The following is a 19,689-nucleotide window of genomic DNA, read 5'->3' as shown; positions in this document are numbered from 1 at the left end:
GACGGATAATGTCCATCTCCGAACTCGACCTAAGTTTGATAATAATATTACGATGTATCAATTTTGGACCAAATCGGATAGTCTCTTCGTGAGTTATCGTGCGAACCAGCCAGACGGACGGACAGGCAGGATGGACATCGCTAGGTCGACTAAAAATATCCTGAAATGGATTTGGTCCAAAGATACCTAGGGTCTTAAACCGTTATTTTGACGAGGCATGTTTTGGCCATATAAAATGATACATTCCCTCTCTAGCCACATGGATGAGGGTATAGAAAAGGACACCGGAGACTCCATCTCCATATGAAAGGCCTCTATAGAGCTACTTTATATAGGAAAGATACTGAGATAGTGGCTTTAGATCGTTTAATGTCGTCTCGTCGCATTGCAAGTAATTTTCTAAATTTCCTCTGAATTTCGGCCATCAAAAAATCAAAATCCATTTTTCCTCTCCTTCGCCACTGTCCTCTCTTCATCTATGGCCACAAGGAAAAGTAAATGATGTTTGTTAATTAAGAAGATTTAATGTAATAAAACTTCTCCCACATAGCATAGCGTTGCATTGGTGTGTGAGTATGTTTATACATACATACATATGTATGTAAGCTTCATTGCTTGGTCTTTTTTTCTGTGAGCTTGAGGTTAGTTCTTCCAAAAGCTCTTTCAAACGAAAGCATAGCATTTACTCAGAATGTGGTTTTGCAGACACAAGAACTTCCGGCCGCCACCAGTTTTCTCTTCCCTTGTTTGTTTGACTTTGCTTGCCACACTCATTGTTTTTTTTTTTTTTTTTTTTTTTTTTTTTTTGAGTTTCGTCAAATACCCCGGGAGAAAACTGGTTGAAACTTTTTGACCAACTACTTGGTTTGGTTTATTTAATATTTATTTAAAGTTTCATCCCCTCAAACCCCCGGGGACATAAATCAATATTATCTGAATTTTTATTACGTACATTTATAATTTATTTAAATTGTGTGTGTGTGTTTGTTCTTTTTCACTGTGTGTGAGTGTGTCTGTGTTGTTAGTTGTGTGTGTGTGTGTAGTTGTTATTTGAAAAGGATTTTCGCATGCTTGTCAAAAATTGTAAGTCCTGTTATTATAGTTAAATGACATTCAAATCCTTGCTGTAACATTTATTCTAAATATAGTTGGATATTTGTTTTTTTTTTGTGTGATTGCTTTAGTTTTTTATTTGTTTATTTAAAATGTAAATACAAATATGAATTTCAATGAAATTAGTGTTTAAAGGGACATTTTGGAAGGGTGGAAATTTATTTGAAAATGTAAAACGTTGAAAAGCTGTTGAGAAATCAACCAAGTCACAATCTTGGGCATTTTCGAATAACTTTTAAAAGAAATTAATGAACGGTTTGTCATGTCGGAAATTCTGAAATTCCTTGATTATAAAATAAGCTGTAGAATTCCTACCAAAAGCATGTCCATGAGGTAAAAAAAAGTCAGGTGCACAGAGAGTCGAGAGAATTTTTGGGATATGAACAATCCCAGAGATTTAAAAAATAAAGTGCTGGAAGCTGTGAAGAAAATTCGTAAAAATCCGCAAGATAAAATCTTATTGAAAAATTATGCTCAGAACACCTATGGTCAGCATTTTCAAAACAAAAAATTTATTAAATAAGATTTAATGCAAAAAAAAAAAAATAAATAAATAAATAAATAAATAAATAAAAATATGTGTATTACTCTTTAAATTCTTTTATCACAGAAATTAAGGTTTTTAAAGAGTCCACGGTGGCAAAAAAGGGAAAAAACTTGATTAGAACAGACACTCTGGGATTCTAAAAATTAAGATAGCTGATCTTCGAAAAAATCAATTGTAATCAAAGTCATGACCTCGGTAATAGTAGAAAAAAGATTAAAAACAACGATTGAAGAATCGAGTAAGTGAAAGCACACATTTCCATGCCACCATCCATCCAAGAGTTCATATAGTAGAAAAATAAATTAAAATCATTGAGAATCGAAGAAAAAGAGGAAAAACTCAAAGAAAAAAATTTAAAAAAAATTTTCGAGTTCAGAAGGAAATACAGGAATTTCCCAGATTTTTTTTTTTTGCCAGTCCAGACATTTAAACAGTGGGGATGCCCTAGACCTGGAGTCCCAGAGAAAACATTCTTCAAAGGATCGAGTCAAAAAATATATACATACATTCCTAAAACACTCACAATCCCAATAAAGCCAGGCAAAAAAAGTCTTAAAAAATCTTAATCCCAATTTGGTAGGAAAAAATGTGAAAATCCAGTGAGACCGTAGTGTTCAAGAGTCTCAAAGTCTAAAATTACCCCATCCCAGAGAAGCAAAAAATAAAAAAACTGATTAAAAAAATACGAGACCGGAGAGGCTATTAAAAAAGTTCGTGTACAGAGAGGACAAGCTAGATTAAAAAAAAAAAACACTAGAGTCAAAATTCATTAAATCAGAGAGTCCCATCAAAGTAGCAAAGAAAACTTTTTTTTTTAAGAAAAAGCAAATCTAGCAAGAAAATGTACAACAAAAATGTATTGGAAATTCAATTAATTAAAAAAAATTCAAGTAGTCCAGGCGTGTCATGAAAAACATCACTAATCCCGAAAAAACACTAAAAATATATTCATTATAAGTCCCGAAAGCACCCAAGGAAGACAAAGGGAAATATTTGTTGAAAAACATACAAGCCCTTAAAAAAGCTACAATTTAGAGAGGCTAGGAAAACATTTCAAACTTGCTTGAAAAATTAGAAAAAACTTAGGGAGGCCATAAACCGCTACAGTTGAGAAAATGGTACTCCATACTCCAGAGAGTCCTTATAAAAATACACGAGTCCAAGAGGTTAAGAAATCGAATAGAACCAAATATAAAATCAAAAAATGATAAAACAAACGATTTTTTAAATTACAGATACCTGAAAGTTCAGATAAAAAATTCTATAAAAATTCATGAGAAAAAAATCACGAGTCGTAGGATTGAGGAAATTTTTTTATCCACAAATCCAGAGATTGTAAAAATCATGAAACCATGTAAGTAAATGGGTTGACAATGTCTTACATTACAACACTATAATATATTCGAAAGAAACCAATTTTGTCGATGATAGGCTCCTGATCTGTCCTAAATTTTAACCTCATGCAAAATATTATGTCGATTGGTATATAATTGTGAGCTATAGACCGACTGCAAAAGGGGGGAAATTTTGATTTTTTTTTAATTTCCAAAAACAATATGCTTCTATTCTGATCCTAGCCCCACCTCCATGCTAAATTTCGTGAGGATGGGCCGTAATTGTGACCTGTAGAGTGATTACAAATTAACATAGACAGACGGACACACATAGCTAGATCGAAGTAACTCGTCGAGATTGATATATAACATCGTGGGTCACCGAAACCAACAGCGACATCTATCTTAAATTCCAGCTCTATTCATTCACTCAATACCAAATGTAGTACAATTTAGTACTTTTCGTACAATAATAGTACACATTTCCAATACCACCTCCAAATCTGAATTCCAGATACCAACAGTGACTTTAATATCAAATTTGAGAATTTCAACCCCATCCCTTCACCTTATACTAAATTTGTTACCATTTAGTACATTCCGTACAATAATTCTACACATTTCCGAAAAAACGCCAAATCACAAACACGGATATCATCAGTAATCTAAATATCAAATTTTAGAATTTTATGTCCACCCCTTCATCCAATACCAAATTTAGTACAATTTTAGTACAATAGTAGGACACATTTCCAAAACCAACTCCATATGTCCAGGCCACGCATGATCGGCGACCCTAATATCAAATTTCAAATTTCAACCACTATCTGTCAACCACCCCATACCAAATATATAGTACTATTTAGTACTTTTTGCGAACTTGTAGTACACATTTCCCAAATCACCTCTTTATTACAAATCTACCATCAACAGGGGCCTCAATACAAACTTTCAAAATTCCAGCTTCATTCGTTTACTCTAAACCAAACTGATCCAAAATTAGTACAATTTAGTACAGTTCGCATACTTAGTACACATTTCCAAAACCACCTTCATATAACAAATTTCCTCCTTCCAACATTGATTCTCATACCAAATTTCACGTTTCAATTTCATTTCGACTCTATCCGTTCACATAATACCAAATGGTACGATACCATTTTGGGACTTTTCGTAACCTTAAAGTTCGAATTTCGAAAAACCCTTTGTTGCATCTATCTGGCTCGTCATCAGTGACTTATTTTCATAATTTCAGAATTCTAGCTCATATCGTTTGTGCAATACAAACTATTAAATTTTTAGTACATTTTAGTACTTTTACTTACCTTCTGAGCAAAGCTGGCTGATTATTACAAACTATATACTGAAAATCTGAAAATCTTAATAACAACTTTTTAATAACATCGTGGATTGTAAAAAATAAAGCTTATGCCCAAAAGTCAGACCTGTTCTAAAAAGTGTTTGGAACTATCTGCCTTAAAAGGTCATATGTTATATGGCACTAAACGGATTTTCCGAATTTCCTGGATTTTTTTGAAAACTAGTTTTTTTATAATACTCACTTACTTTGTAAATCAAACAACACAATACCTTTCCCAAACGTATATAAATTGTCATGACTGAAGGCCAACCAACCGATACTTCTGAACCTACCTCTCCCCCTTTTTTAATCGTTTCTCAGAAACAATTTTTAACCAACAATTTTTAACAATTGCAAACCAAGCATAAAGTTGTTAAAAAATCTTGTGGTTTTTTCTTTTCGTATCCCACTCCCTATCCATCTTCTCTTCTAACATAAAGTCTAGCATAACAATTACGAAAATTATGATTTCAATTACAAAAAATTACCACCCAGTAATGGACGCATACACACGAAATTAAATCTTCTAAAACCCAGAAAATCAACAGGATATCAAGAATGAAATCAGCAACAGTAACATCAACCACAATGTCAGCAAATTTCAAGAATAAATGAACAGGGACAGAAGGACATGTAGGTCTGACAGAAAAAAAAAAAAAAAAAAAAAAAAAAACACGACACTCATCATTTGGTCTAAAATCACACATGTGTTGCAATTACTCAAGAATACGTATGTATATATGTGTGTGTGAGAATGCTTCCCAACATCTGTGTGTGTGTGTGACATTTTATGTGTAATTGAGTGTAAAGGAGGCTATACAGACCATTTGTATACATCTTTCACTCTCTGGTTGTATGGGTTCATTCATTCTATTGCGTTCAGTAGTGATGATGTGTTTAAATAATTGTGTGTGTGTATAAGTCCTTATACATATATGTATATGTATGGGTACATGTGTTTGTATGATTTCCAGTGCTTTTGAATGTGTTATATTTGCTGACATTAAAATGATGAAAATCATTGTCAGCACATTAAAAAGTAAACAAAAAAATGTAGGAGTTTGTGTTAACACAGTCAGGGGTTATTGGAAATGTCAAATGCTAAAAGGTTATAGGGCACAAGGAATACTTTTCCAAGGATCATCAGACAAATAATCCTGGATTTTTAAAATGGGAAAATATTTCAAGGATCAGTCGTTTCAAGGAATATTTTTTAAATAATTATAGTGTGGATATTTTTGAGAAATATTTTCAAGGACAATCAAAATCACAAATCTGGATATTTTAACGAATATTTTCAAGCACCAGCAACAAAATGTGTATTTTTGACATAAAAAATTTTAAAGGACGTGGACATTAAAAGTTCTTTAAAAAATCCACGTTTATTGGTCTTTTGGTCCTTGAAAAATATTCTTTAAAAAATCCATGTTTATTAGTCTTTTGGTTCTTGAAAAATACTCTTTAAAAAATCCACGTTTATTAGTCTTTTGGTTCTTGAAAAATACTCTTTAAAAAAAATCCACGTTTTTTGGTCTTTTGGTCCTTGAAAAATATTCTTTAAAAAATCCACGTTTCTGTTGTTCCTTGAAAAAATATTCTTTAAAAAATCCACGTTTCTGTTGGTCCTTGAAAAAATATTCTTTAAAAAATCCACGTTTCGGTTGGTCCTTGAAAAAATATTCTTTAAAAAATCCACGTTTCTGTTGGTCCTTGAAAATATATTCTTTAAAAATCTACGTTTCTGTTGGTCCTTGAAAAAAAATTCTTTAAAAAATCCACGTTTCTGTTGGTCCTTGAAAAAATATTCTTTAAAAAAATCCATATTTCTGTTGGTCCTTGAAAAAATATTCTTTAAAAAATCCATATTTCTGTTGGTCCTTGAAAAAATATTCTTTAAAAAATCCACGTTTCTGTTGGTCCTTGAAAAAATATTCTTTAAAAAATCCACGTTTCTGTTGGTCCTTGAAAAAATATTCTTTAAAAAATCCACGTTTCTGTTGGTCCTTGAAAAAATATTCTTTAAAAAAATCCATATTTCTGTTGGTCCTTGAAAAAATATTCTTTAAAAAATCCACGTTTCTGTTGGTCCTTGAAAAAATATTCTTTAAAAAATCCACGTTTCTGTTGGTCCTTGAAAAAATATTCTTTAAAAAATCCACGTTTCTGTTGGTCCTTGAAAAAATATTCTTTAAAAAATCCACGTTTCTGTTGGTCCTTGAAAAAATATTCTTTAAAAAATCCACGTTTCTGTTGGTCCTTGAAAAAATATTCTTTAAAAAATCCACGTTTCTGTTGGTCCTTGAAAAAATATTCTTTAAAAAATCCACGTTTCTGTTGGTCCTTGAAAAATATTCTTTAAAAAATCCACTTTTCTGTTGGTCCTTGAAAAAATATTCTTTAAAAAATCCACGTTTCGGTTGGTCCTTGAAAAAATATTCTTTAAAAAATCCACGTTTCTGTTGGTCCTTGAAAATATATTCTTTAAAAATCTACGTTTCTGTTGGTCCTTGAAAAAAAATTCTTTAAAAAATCCACGTTTCTGTTGGTTCTTAAAAAAAATTTATAAAATCCTACAATCCGAATTTTTTGAGAATTTTACTGCCATTGTCATAACCCATTTTCCCTACAATCCAATTAGATTCTTCATTTGGCAGGACATGTAAAAAATGTCCATAGATTTTACTCAAAATTGAAATGATGTTGCAAAAGCTACTTTTTCCTAGAAAACCCAGAAAAAAAAACGTATGACTCCGTCTGAGTAGACCGAAATAAAACAAACTAAAAATGTACAAAAAATGACATGAAATTACTTTCGTATTCTAAATATTTTTCCTCTTCTGCAAATACAATATCTCGGAACAAGAGAGTACCGAAAAAAATTTGCTTAGGCCAGGACAAAAATTCATATAAATGACGACAATAAGTGAACTGGCCCAGGAGCAAAAAAAGCCTCTCTTCCACAGAGATGCTCCTGCCATGGGAATTACATTCGGTGCAAACGAAATATTTGTCAAGGCTGGGTCTAAACCTGTTTACGGCTGCCTAGACACAGCTACCCGGGGAAAGCAGGGAAATGTTCCTGATTTGTTGTCACAGAAACAACGGCTGTTGCTTTCTCGGTATTTGTGTGTGTGTGTGAACTTATCCTGGTCATGTCATACAATGAGCAGTGTGCAAAAGGCTTATGTAGTCAAAGTCGGGGACTTATGGAGTAGAAGGAGAGAGGGGGAGGATGGCATAGTGGCTAGAGTTGAACTCAAGAATAAATAATTTGAAATGGAAAACTCTAAGCCATGGTGACATCAATAACAACGACCACAAAAAGCATACAGAGCGCTCTGCTATGGCCAAACATCTTTGGGGTAACACACAAAGACACACACACTCACACCACAGCCACCACTACACCACCACCACTACCATTGAGCCTTGTGATCATTGTAACCAGTTTTGTTATTACTACTCTGCCGAAAGCCGTCCGTTCATTCATTCGTTCGTGTAAATCTGAGGTTGATGGTAATGGTCATCATATGCCAGGTTAGATGACCATCCCGACTGTGGCATGTTGCCATAGTAACGTAAAGTCATGACGGTCAACAACTTGACACACACTCACACACACAGTAATACATTGCCAAATCTGTCTTTCCCCCCTTACCCCCAGCCATGACTCAAAGATGAACTTTTGTTCTACAAATGTGAAAGGACACAGCATCGCATCGCATTTTCTCAGAACTGCTGTCCGGCAGCAGCAGCCGACCATTGTTAAGGGAATACCCAGATTTATTATGCAAATTTAATAAAGAAAGAAATTCTCCGAAAATTTGGTTAATACTCTTTCATATGTCAATTAATTTTGAATATTTTGTTGGATTTTAGCATTTTTAGCATTATTTAGTATTTGTGTCCCACATTTGTTTGTATTAATTAATTTTGTATAGGGGGTTTGGGGGGAGAGAACTGAACTTTTTTATTGAATTAGGACGTTGTTAATTTGAGAATTCAAAAGAATTCAAAGAATTCAATACAAAAAAAGAATTCAAAAAAAAAAAAAAAAAAAAATATATATATATATATATATATATATATATATATATATATATATATATATATATATATATATATATATATTGGATTTCCTATGAGTTAGACCACATGAGTCTCATGTAGAATTCTTTTCTATATTGAAACCTTTCAAAGAAGCAAAATCTTATAAAGAAATTTAAGAAATTATTAAGACATTTAAAAATAAGAAAATACAACTTGAAAATCAGTACAACTTGAAACCACCAAAAAATCCGTCAAAATTTCTGTTAAACTCTTGAAAATACCGAATATAGGGAGGTACCGTTGTATGGGGGATATAGGAAGACCTGGCCCTGAATGGACAATTTTCTGTACCCATTAGGGGCTACAAATACAAAATTTGAAACCATTCAGCTGAAAAATGATTCTGAAATCATCAAAATACCGACTATATATACCAAAAGGTGAGTCTATATACAGGATGAGATAAAAAAACTGCAACAAAGTCAAACGGCATAATTTGTGAATTTTTTTAAAAGCAAAAAATATCGGAAACAGCTTCAAATTTTATAATAGGTTTAGATTTGTTCGAATTGGTCATCTTTGGCACGAATTATGGTCTTCAAACGGCCAATAAAACCTTAACACACTGCCCGAATGTTGCTCTGCGGTATTTTTGCCCATTCCCGGCGAAGCGCTTGCTTGAGGTGATCGACCCTTTGGTATTTTTTAGTGCCAACCTTGCTTTCCAAAATACTCCAGACACAATAGTCTAACGGATAGGTATCCGGAGATTTTGGTGGCCATTGTGCGGTGGAAATGAAGAGATTAACATTATTTTGTAAACATTCTTGGGTGGCGCGTGCTGAGTGCGATGGTGCTGAGTCCTCTTGGAATGTCCAAGGTCTGCGGCCAGGCTTTAATACACCCTCCAGAATATTTTCGCGATAATATTCGGCATTTTTTCTGTTGCCACGGTAATACGAGCGGAGAGCGACCATCGGCTGTTATGGCGGCCCACATTATCACGCTTGAGTTCTTGTGGCCAACTGAATGTGCATTTTCAGCTGATCTCTTTGGCAAGTAAACACGATCATTTTGTTTGTTTACAAATTGCTGGACAACGAATGTTTCCTCATCGGGGAAAACCAAATTCGACAGTTCACCACTTTCGACCAAGCGAAGCAACTCTTTAGCTCTTTTGTGTCTATTTTCTTTCTGTTGCGGTGTAAGTTCTTGCACTGAATGAAATGTATAAAGCTGCAGTCTGAAATTTTATATTTAGGCCCCTGTTGGTTGTTACTGGTGGTAGGGTTAGAAATACTTATTATAGTTTTTCGAGAAGTACACAATAGTACTAAATTTGTTATTGCCTGAAGGAATAGAGCTGAAACCCTGACATTTAATGTTGCGATAACTCTGGGTGTCTAGGCTTTGTGATATGGAACGTTGCTGTAAAAGAGTACTAAATTTATGAAAAAAGTACTTAATGTTACTAAATTTAGTAATGAGTGAATGTATAGAACTGAAATCTCGAAATTTAATATTGAGGTCTCTGTTGGTATCTGGAATTATGAAACGGAGGTGGTTTTGGTAATGTGCACTATAATTGTTCGAAAAGTACTAAGTGATACTAAATTTCGTATTGAATGAAGGTATAGGGCTGGAATCCTGAAATATGGTATTGAAGTCTCTGGAATTGAGTTATGGAGACGGTGTTGGAAATTTGTACAATAATTGAACGAAAGTACTAAATAGTACTAATTTGGGGTTACTGTTGGTGCCTAGGATGAAGAGGTGTAGATTATTTTGGATATGCGTACTAAATTGGTATGGGGTGAAGAGACAGATATGAAATTCTGAAATTTTATATTGAGGTCATTGGTGGTTTCAAGGGGTTACAGATGAAGAAATTTAAAAATAGTTTTGGGCAGAAAAAATTTATGTGGGTCCATTATGCAAGGGTTTGAATAATATACTCCTCTGTAAACTTAAAAAAAAAAAGATTTTGAAAACTTTTTGGTGTGAATGCTGGACATTTCCTTATTTAATCTATGCGAAAAAGGAAAAAACCTAAATAATATTTAAAGACAGAAGTTCTGATCCTAAATACGTAGTCATATTTCAGATTTAGGTTTCAACTTTCCTATACAATAAAATTTATTTCCCCATCAAACTCAAATGGCAACCCTGTCACTTAATAATTCGATTAAGAGTTCCTTTGTCAAACATATATACTTTGATAAGACCAGCCTAAAAAAAGGTGATAACCTGAAACCATTTTCCACAAATTAATGCACACACACACTCAGGCACACACAAATTAGTTTATATATATTTTTTTGCCTATTCATGCATTTTAGTATCATTCTTTTGATATTTTATTTTCTTTAATAAAATTTCCTTATCATTTTTATGCTTATTTTTCCTTGTCTCTCTTTCTCTCTCTCTCTCTCTCTTCGCATTTTGCCTGGAACTCTTTCATTATCTGTCATTTTCATTAAAACGAAAAAAAGGAATTCCATGAATGTTCAAAGCACAAAAAAGATTAGCACAAGCAATCTTCCAACGGCAGCAACAACAACGACAACAATGTTGATTTAGTTTTGTCAGAGTTAATCGGAAGGGATGGAGGCGTAAATATTATCCTTTGTGTGTTGTGTTTTGAAGCCTAAATCCTTTTTACCTTTAGGAGGACGATACACCGTCTCTCTCTATCTCTCTCTCTGGCGCGCTCACATCTTTCACATCATCCGTTTTCCGGTTAACACAGCAAATTTTCTGCCCGAACACGTACACCCGATAAAGGTGTGCCTGTCAAGCTAAACAACAATCACATCTGCATATGGATGGTTGTGTGTATGTGTGAATATACACACACAATTTAATATGTGTGTGTGACTGGCTTTGTGTCAATTGTCAAAGCAATCTAACGTTTGTCAATAAAGCTTAAATGACAGCTGTAACTTAAATTCAAATGCGGGAAATAATTTGACATGTGAGATAGGAAGGGAGAGGGATGAGCAGTTATCAGGAAGAAAAAGTTAATATTCAGTTCCAAGAACATTCAAGAAAAGCGAGGCATTCAAATTACAATTGTCCTTTAAATGATTTCATATTAAAGTGTTTTTTTTGATCGCTTCACATAAAATAAAACTTTTAGGTCTTTAACCTGAAGAATACTAATAATATCCTTTGAGACTTGAGCATGACCTCTATTGTTGAATAGCTGAAATCATAGCTTTATACTGAGGGGAAAGTAAACCCAAAGTTTTCCATGGTAGACAAGCTGGTCTCCTCTACTGTACCGAAGTTTTATACTGTTTAGTAGGTAGCCTCAGCGACATCTGCTGTAGAGTAGGTGGCGTCACAAGTCGCGTCTGTAGTGAAATTGGTCTCAGAGGCCTACAGAGTGGGCTAGTTGGACTTAGAGTCCTCTGATGAGGGGTAGCTTGACTCTGAGGTAGATCAGCTGAAATTTGAGGTAGATTAGCTGGCCTCTGCTGTAGAGTTATTGTCATAAGAAAGCCATAGTTGTCATTAAGGAAATCTGACCTAAAAGACCTCTGATGTGGACAAGATGACCCCAGAAGTTTCTGTTAAACGATAGTTGGCTTCAGAGGCCTCCAATGTATGCTAGACAGCCTTAGATAATCCCTCAGCAGAGTTATCTTGACTCTGAGGTAGGTCCGCTAGAATTTGAAGTAGATTAGTTGGCCTCTGCTGTAGAGTAGTTGTCATAAGAAAGCCATAGTTGTCATTAAGGAAAGCTGACCTAAAGCAAACTAGGTAGCTTTCTAGGTCGCTACTCTACAGCAGCTGGGTCACAGTTGTCGAGTTGAGGGCCTCAGAGGTTCATGCAGTCGAATAGCTGAGCTCAGTGATCGCCTATATCGAGTAGGTGGCCTCAGGGGTGCTTACTGTCGAGTAGCTGCCCTAAGGGGTTGCCACTGTCGAGTAACTGGTCTTAGAGGACCCTACTGTTGAGTAGCAGGCCTCAGAGGCCAATATTGTCGAGTAGCTATACTCAGAGATCACTACTTTCGTGTAGCTATTCTCAGAGGTCGCTACTATCGACTAGGCCCCTTAGAGGTCAGTATTGTCGAGTAGCTGACCTCAGAGGACACTACAGTCGAATAGCTGAGCTAAGTGGTCGCTTATGTCGATTAGCTGGCCTCAGAGGTGCTTACTGTCGAGTAGCTGGCCTAAGAGGTCGCCACTGTCGAGTAACTGGTCTTAGAGGTCCCTACTATTGAGTAGCTCGCCTCAGAGGTTGCTACTATAGAGTAGCTGGCCTCAGAGGTCAATTTTGTCGAGTAGCTATCTTCAGAGATTACTTCTTTCGTATAGATATTCTCAGAGGTCGCTACTATCGACTAGCCCCCTTAGAGGTCACTATTGTCGAGTAGCTGGCCTCCGATGTCGCTACTGCCGAGAAGCTGCCCTCAGCTCGAGTGGCTGGCTTTGGAGACCACTACTGTCGAGTACCTGGCTTTGGAAACCACTACAGTCGAGTAGGTGGCCTGGAGGCCACTACTGTGGAGTAGCTAGCCTTGGAGGCCACTACTATCGAGTAGCTGGCCTTGGAGAACACTACTGTCGAGTAGCTGGCCTCAGAAATCGGGTAGCTGGTCTAAGAGGTTGCTACTGTCGAGTAACTGGTCGCTACTCACGATTAGCTGGCCTCAGAGGTCGCTATTGTCGGCTAGATGGTCTTAGATGTCGCTACTGTCGGGTAGCTGGCATTCGAGGTCCCTAATGTCGACTGCCGACTGCAGATGCCGCTGCTGTCAAGTACATACAATCAGTGTTTGGTACTATCGACTAGCGTGACCTAGATATAGCTACTGTGGGCTCATAGGTAACTACATTCGAGTAGCTGGCTTCAGAGTTCGCTGCTGTTTAGTAGCTGGCCTTAGAAGTCTTTACTGTTGAGTAGCTGGTCGCAGAGGCTGCTATTGTCGAGTAGCTGGCCTCAGAGGTCGCTACTCAAAAGTAGCTGGCCTCAAAGGTGGCTACTGTCGAACAGATGGCCTCAAACGTTGCTACAATCGAGTACCTAACTTTAGAGGTCGCTAATGTTCAGTGGCTTGGTTCAGAGGCCTCAGATGTGGATTAGCTGACTTCAGAGTCCTCTTTTATAGAGTATTTAATCGTTAAGGCTGCTAGCGAACAACAGGTGGCGTTGGTGGACACTACTTCACAAATGCTGATCATATGGGCCACTCTTGTTAGTTTCATACAACTTTTTACCAAAATCCGATACTTTAAAGCACTTGCAAACATTTGGCTCCAAATGGCTCTCAACTACTTAAATTTTTCGTAATTGTTTTTAATACTATTTATTGCAAAGTACTTACCACCCAAAACCCCTGCCACATAGCCGGTATTATTACTGCGCCCCTTCTTCATCAATGCCTCATCGATGAGCAGCAAACGCTGGGAGGCAAATGGATCTGGTTTCACGGGACCCTCATACAAGTCCATATCGTCATGATTGCGAAAGAGATTATGTCGCGCAATGACATCCTCCATGCCGCTGCGATGTAATTCGGGTATCAGACGCATCCAAATTGACAGTTGGTGGGCGCGAAAATGATTTTTAATGCGTGGTTTCATGCCTGCAAAGAAATTACAATAAAAAATAGTGCTTTATTAAAATTTCACAGAATGCTAAGATTTTTCTGATGTATAATTTGACGCCGTATAATCATCATCATTACGAAAGATCTCAACTCAATTTTATGCCAAATTATATGTCTCTGAATTCCGTTTGTTTTTCTCCCCAGGCTTCATTTTTTTTTCTGCATTGTTTAACTTTAACATTTAATGGCAATTCAAAAACCCCCGAAATTTACCACCTATTAATGCAAACAATATGCTTCGCGATATTTTGAATGAAAAATATTTGAATAGAAAAACACCGAACCATATAAATTCAATTCATGTGCTGCAACAATAAGACTTCCCAACAGAAGTCTGAATGTCATGAGAATAATAAAATGATTGCTGATTATCCTGCAGAAAATGAAAATAAATAAACGCGAGAAGAAAAAAAAAACACAAACGAAACAAAACAAACAGCAACAATGGCTAGACAATTTTAATGTGTTCGTTAAAAAAAAAAAGAAAAAAACGCGAAAAAAGAAAACAGAATTTCATTTCGCAAAATGAATTCTACGTGGAAATATGAGCTGAATTTACGGCATGATAAACAAAATTGAAATCCAAGAATTCCTTTATTTTCTGGTAATATTCGTTGAAAGGAACTTGACGACAAAATACCAAAAAAAAAAAAACATAAATGCGCCATTGACATCTGCACAAAGCAAGGTCATTAAAAGTTCCGCTCATAGGCAAAGTTTGGGAAAGTAAACACAATAGTATTAATATGCAAGGGCATACGACGATATGGAGAGATAATGTTTAGAGCATATTTTAAAGGTAAAACTTTGCAAAAAAAAAACATTAAGTTTGTTGTAAATACAAGGCTTTACTAAAGGAGGACTACTCGGCTTAAGGCGGCTTAAGGAATCTTTAATGATAGGGGCTTTATTTTTCAATTTATGCCTTCATCTGTCTCTCATAAAGTTACTTTATTCAGTGCCCTCTATTGTAGCGAAGCTAACCTGTGGGTTGTCACTATCGAGTAACTGGTCTTAGAGGACCCTACTGTTGAGTAGCTGGCCTCAGAGGTCAATATTGTCGAGTAGCTATACTCAGATCACTACTTTCGTGTAGCTATTCTCAGAGGTCGCTACTATCGACTAGCCCCCTTAGAGGTCAGTATTGTCGAGTAGCTGGCCTCAGATGTCGCTACTATCGAGTAGCTGGCCTCAGAGGTCACTACAGTCGAATAGCTGAGCTCAGTGGTCGCTTATGTCGATTAGCTGGCCTAAGAAGTCGCCACTGTCGAGTAACTGGTCTTAGAGGCCCCTACTATTGAGTAGCTCGCCTCAGAGGTCGCTACTATAGAGTAGCTGGTCTCAGAGGCCAATATTGTCGGGTAGCTATCTTCAGAGATCACTTCTTTCGTGTAGCTATTCAAAGTCGGTGTAGAATTGGCAGCTTCAGATACTTCCATTGTAGATTACTCTTCCTCAGAGCCCTCTAGGATGGAACAGATGAAGCTTGCTCTCAAAAACTTGGCCTTTACTGTAGGAAATTTGGACTTAAAGTCCGCAACAATAGATAGAGGAGACATAAGAAGCTGTAGAGCAAATAAATTTCCTCAGAGTCCTTTGCCCTAAAATGGCAGACTTTGTAGTCCTCTACCCTAAAGCAAATGTATATAGCGTAGCCTCAGAGGCATCCAATCTTTAATGATAGAGGCTTTCAATTTACCTGCAAAAATATGCCTTCATCTGCCTGTCATAAAGTTATTTTATTCAGTGCCCTCTACTGCAGCGAAGCTAATCTCTGAGGCATCTTCTTTAGAGTATCTCTCTTTCGAGAACTCCACCTCAGCGCTTCATTCAAACTAGGTGTTGAATTGGCAGCTTTAGATACTTCCATTCCGATATATTTTCCTCCGAGTTCCCTGCCCTAAAATGGCTGACTTTGTAGCCTTTACCGTAAAGCAGCTGTCTATAGCGTAGCCTCAGTGGAATTCACTGTAGGGTACTCTTCTTATGTATATGTAGAAGAGGCCTTGTCAGAGACCTCTATTGTACAGTAGTTTTTCTCAGAGCAGATGAAGCTGTCATACAAACACTAGGTTTCTTCTCAGAGAATCTGAACTTAGGATGCATAGAGAATATGGCCCCTGCTGCAAACTCTGTTCGCCTCAGAGGCCTCTGCTCTAAATAGCTACTCCCAGATTCCCTTACCCAAAAGTAGCCTCAAAGACCTCAACTGAAGCAAAGCTGGCTTCAGATACATCTGCTGTAAAGTTGACTTCAGGGACCTCCAGTGTAGTGTAGCTGTTCCCAAAAGGAAAGTAGAGTTGATACAACTACCAGAGACCTCTGTTATACATTAGCCTTCTTCAATGCCGTGTTTTTGTGTTGATGGCCTCTACTTCAAAGTCGTTGGTCTCTGAGGGTTTTTTTTTGGCGCAGTAGGGATTTATATTGAAGAGGAGCAAAAGTCTTAATTAAATCAGGTTATGGCAGAGTATCGATCTCCAAATTCAGCTGCTTTATAACAGATGCCCAGAACAACAAAGTCCTCTACGCTTATATACACTACATCTGGTGCCCTCAGAGGCGTCTACTATAGAATATATTGTCTCAGAGGTATCTGTTTTAGAGTAGCAGGCTTAAGAGGCCATGACGCTGGAATAAATAACACTCACTGTAAATTTATTGATTTCAGAGTCCTCTACCTTAAAGTTGCTGGCTTTAAGCGCAGAATTTATGTCACCAGAGATTAATAGTCGATCGCGAAGCCTCGATTAAAGAGCTCAGTGGCCAGTGCTGTTGATTAACATGCCTTGGAGACAGCTGTTGAGGAGTATCAATTGTAAAATATCTGATCGAAGAGGACACTACAAAAAAGCAATTGGGCTAGGAGGTCAAAATAGTAAAGCAACTGGTCTCAGTCGTCAGTGCTGTAGATATGCTTTGGCGTAGAGACCTCTATTGTTAAATAGATAATATCAGATTACTGTACAGCCAAAAGCCTCGTTTGCAAGTCAGTTGGTCTCAGAGTACTTTACTTCATAAAAGCTGGTGTTAGGTGACGTTACAACATAGTTTTTGACATATGTACATCAATTTGGTTGGCCTGCAATGCCTATATCATACATCACATGGCCTCATGAGTTTCACATGTAGAATAGAAGGTTTCACAGACATCCGTTGTGGAATAGCTGTTGGAAGAAGTTGGCTACGACCTTTTCTTTTGGAAAATAATTAAATTTAGGTGTCACTACTGTTCAGAGATTTGTCTAAGGGTCAATACAATATATTAACATGGATAAGAGACCTCTACTGTCGAGTAGCTGGTCGCATGAGCCTTTAATATTGAATGGATAGATTCAGAGCCCTCTGGTTAATATAAGATGGCGTCATAGTTCACTTTTGTAAAGATATTGATTCAAGAGGCATTTACTAAAGGCAAAGACCTCCAAAAAAGGTAGAATTACGCTTTCAGTGGCTAGTATTTCAGAATAACTTCACCTAGAAATCTCTGTTGTTGAGCCGCAGCCAATCGAGGTCTTCAATGTTGACTTAATTGCCTCAGAGACCTCTATTGTATATTAGCTTGCATTAGAGTTCCATATCAAAGAAAAGATGGCGTTGGAGGCCGTTATTGTAGATTTTCTGGACTTAGAGTACACCTAGAATAGATTAGTTGATCAGAGAGAACTTAGATACTGCTACTGCTCTAGGGTCATCTGATTCACATATGAGTAACCTAACGCCACTTCTGTACAAATTACTTGCTTTAGAAACTGTGGTGTGGTGTGGTGTAGCTAGCCTTAGAGGGTATTTCAGTAAAGGAGTTGGCTGGAAAGACCACCACCTTAGAATAACCAATCCTAGGGACCTTTACTTTAAGATATCTGGTCTCGGTCATTGCTTTCGGGAAACTAACCTTAGAGATGTCAACGGCGTAGTATGTGATCTATTATAGAACTAATGATCTCTAGTGTAATGTAGATGGCACTGTAGAAAATATGGCTCTAAAAGCCTCTCCTGGGATCACAGAGGCCTTTACGGGAGTATAACTACCTTAGAGCCATTTATGGTGTAGTATCCTGCCCCTGAAGACTAATGTAAAAAAGCTGCTTTCTAGCTGACTATCCTCGGAGGCTTCACCGATTGGGGAAAGTAACTTCTAATATCTCAACTGTAGAGTATGTGGTCTCTAGTGTAATGTAGATGGCGTCAGATGTCTTTACTGTGGAAAAGATAGCTTCATAGTCTTCTCCTGGGGTCACAGAGGTCTTTACAGGAGTATAGCTACCTTACACCCATTTATGGTATGATGGCTCCACAGGCCTCTCTTGGGGTCACAGAGGTCTTTACGGGAGTATAACTACCTTAGAGCCATTTATGGTGTAGTATCCTGCCCCTGAAGAGTGCCTTGGATGCCAAAAACCTATATCCACAGAGGTCTTCTTGCGATAACAACTGTTTCACCCTAGAGGTCGCGATTCTAGAGTAGCTAATTTCAGAATTCTTGTGGTTTCAAAAGCTTCTGCTCTGGTGTCTCAGCTGATTTCGGTGTTTAAATCCTTACATTTTTTTTCCTTTGCTGGTTTTAATTTCCTCCAACACACCTGGGATCTTTGTGCTCTCCTCCCTTCCCCCAATGTATTACTTTTTAATTTTTCCAACAATGAAATCTGTTTTGAATATTGCCAACAATAACACACGAAAAAAATCCAAAGAAAACATAAGCGAATGAAGCCCTCCGGCCTTTCTTTATCCCGAACATTTCACGCTCAATATGTGAGTGGATGTGTGTAAGTGTGTGTGAGGTCTGTGCGTAGAGGTGAATAGATCTTTGCATGTTTTTAATTTCATTTTAAGTGCCTGGAACGCCCTTAAATCTTGGGCATGTTATCACTGGCACACGACGTCGTTGTCGTCGAACTCTTCTGATATTGGCTTAACCCATCATACGCACACGGAAAGGTAAAGGAAGCGTGAAATACAAGAGATGAAAAAAAACGCCATTCTACGACAAAACGTGTGACATACGCACTCATTAAACGTTTAGCATACAAGATGCTGCTAATTCCGCCAGAGTTTGGTGAGGGGTTGGGGAAGGTGGTGTAGGAGGAGGATGAGGTTGGAAAAATGATAAAGATATAGATTTTCCTTGTGGTCCAACAGCATACCTATACATGTAAGTATGCAAAGCAATGGAGTTTTGTTGTGTGTGGTTGGGGAGGGAAGAGGGGGGAGGCAGTAGAACCGCCACACAATGTCGTGGAATGATAAGAAGAATTATTATTCACAAAATGTTAGCAGTGAACGCAAAAACCCAGATATGACATTGTCATTTACGGAAGCAGTTTTTTTCTCGGCGTTGAAGATGGTGTGTTTGCTCAAAAGGTAAGTGACAAAAAAAGGGGTGGTTATGGTATTATGCGGATCTGTAAGACTTATTTCATCAACGTACGACATCCACTCACTCCATCAATATTTCTATGCCATTGAATGCATTTAAGCTGCCATCTTCAGCAGAACTTCATTTCTTTTATTGCTAGTAAAAATAATATTAAGACTCCTGGTAGCTGGTGGGAAGTAGCTTTGTCTTGGCCAAGGTGTGAAAGCTAAGAGCTGCTGGAGTTTGCTTTCACAAATGAGTGTGGTAACTAAGATTAAAAAAAGGGAGGGAGGGGAGACAAAAAT

The 19,689-nt window shown here is 37.0% G+C and overlaps 1 protein-coding gene across 2 annotated transcripts in view; it reads right to left on the bottom strand.

Moving 5' to 3' along the window:
* Window positions 1-19,689, bottom strand: part of LOC101894115 (uncharacterized) — a 281,643-nt gene that overhangs the window by 145,783 nt on the left and 116,171 nt on the right. For both annotated transcript variants that reach the window (XM_059118333.1, XM_059118332.1), the window contains exon 9: window positions 13,741-14,001. In XM_059118333.1, the coding sequence (XP_058974316.1) occupies window positions 13,741-14,001 (261 nt within the window). The remainder of the gene's footprint in view (window positions 1-13,740; window positions 14,002-19,689) is intronic.

Source organism: Musca domestica, unplaced genomic scaffold, assembly GCF_030504385.1.
Source record: "Musca domestica strain aabys unplaced genomic scaffold, Musca_domestica.polishedcontigs.V.1.1 12, whole genome shotgun sequence".
Classification (NCBI taxonomy): domain Eukaryota; kingdom Metazoa; phylum Arthropoda; class Insecta; order Diptera; family Muscidae; genus Musca; species Musca domestica.
Note: the sequence above shows the minus strand (reverse complement) of the source record. Positions and strands in the feature narration are given on the sequence as shown.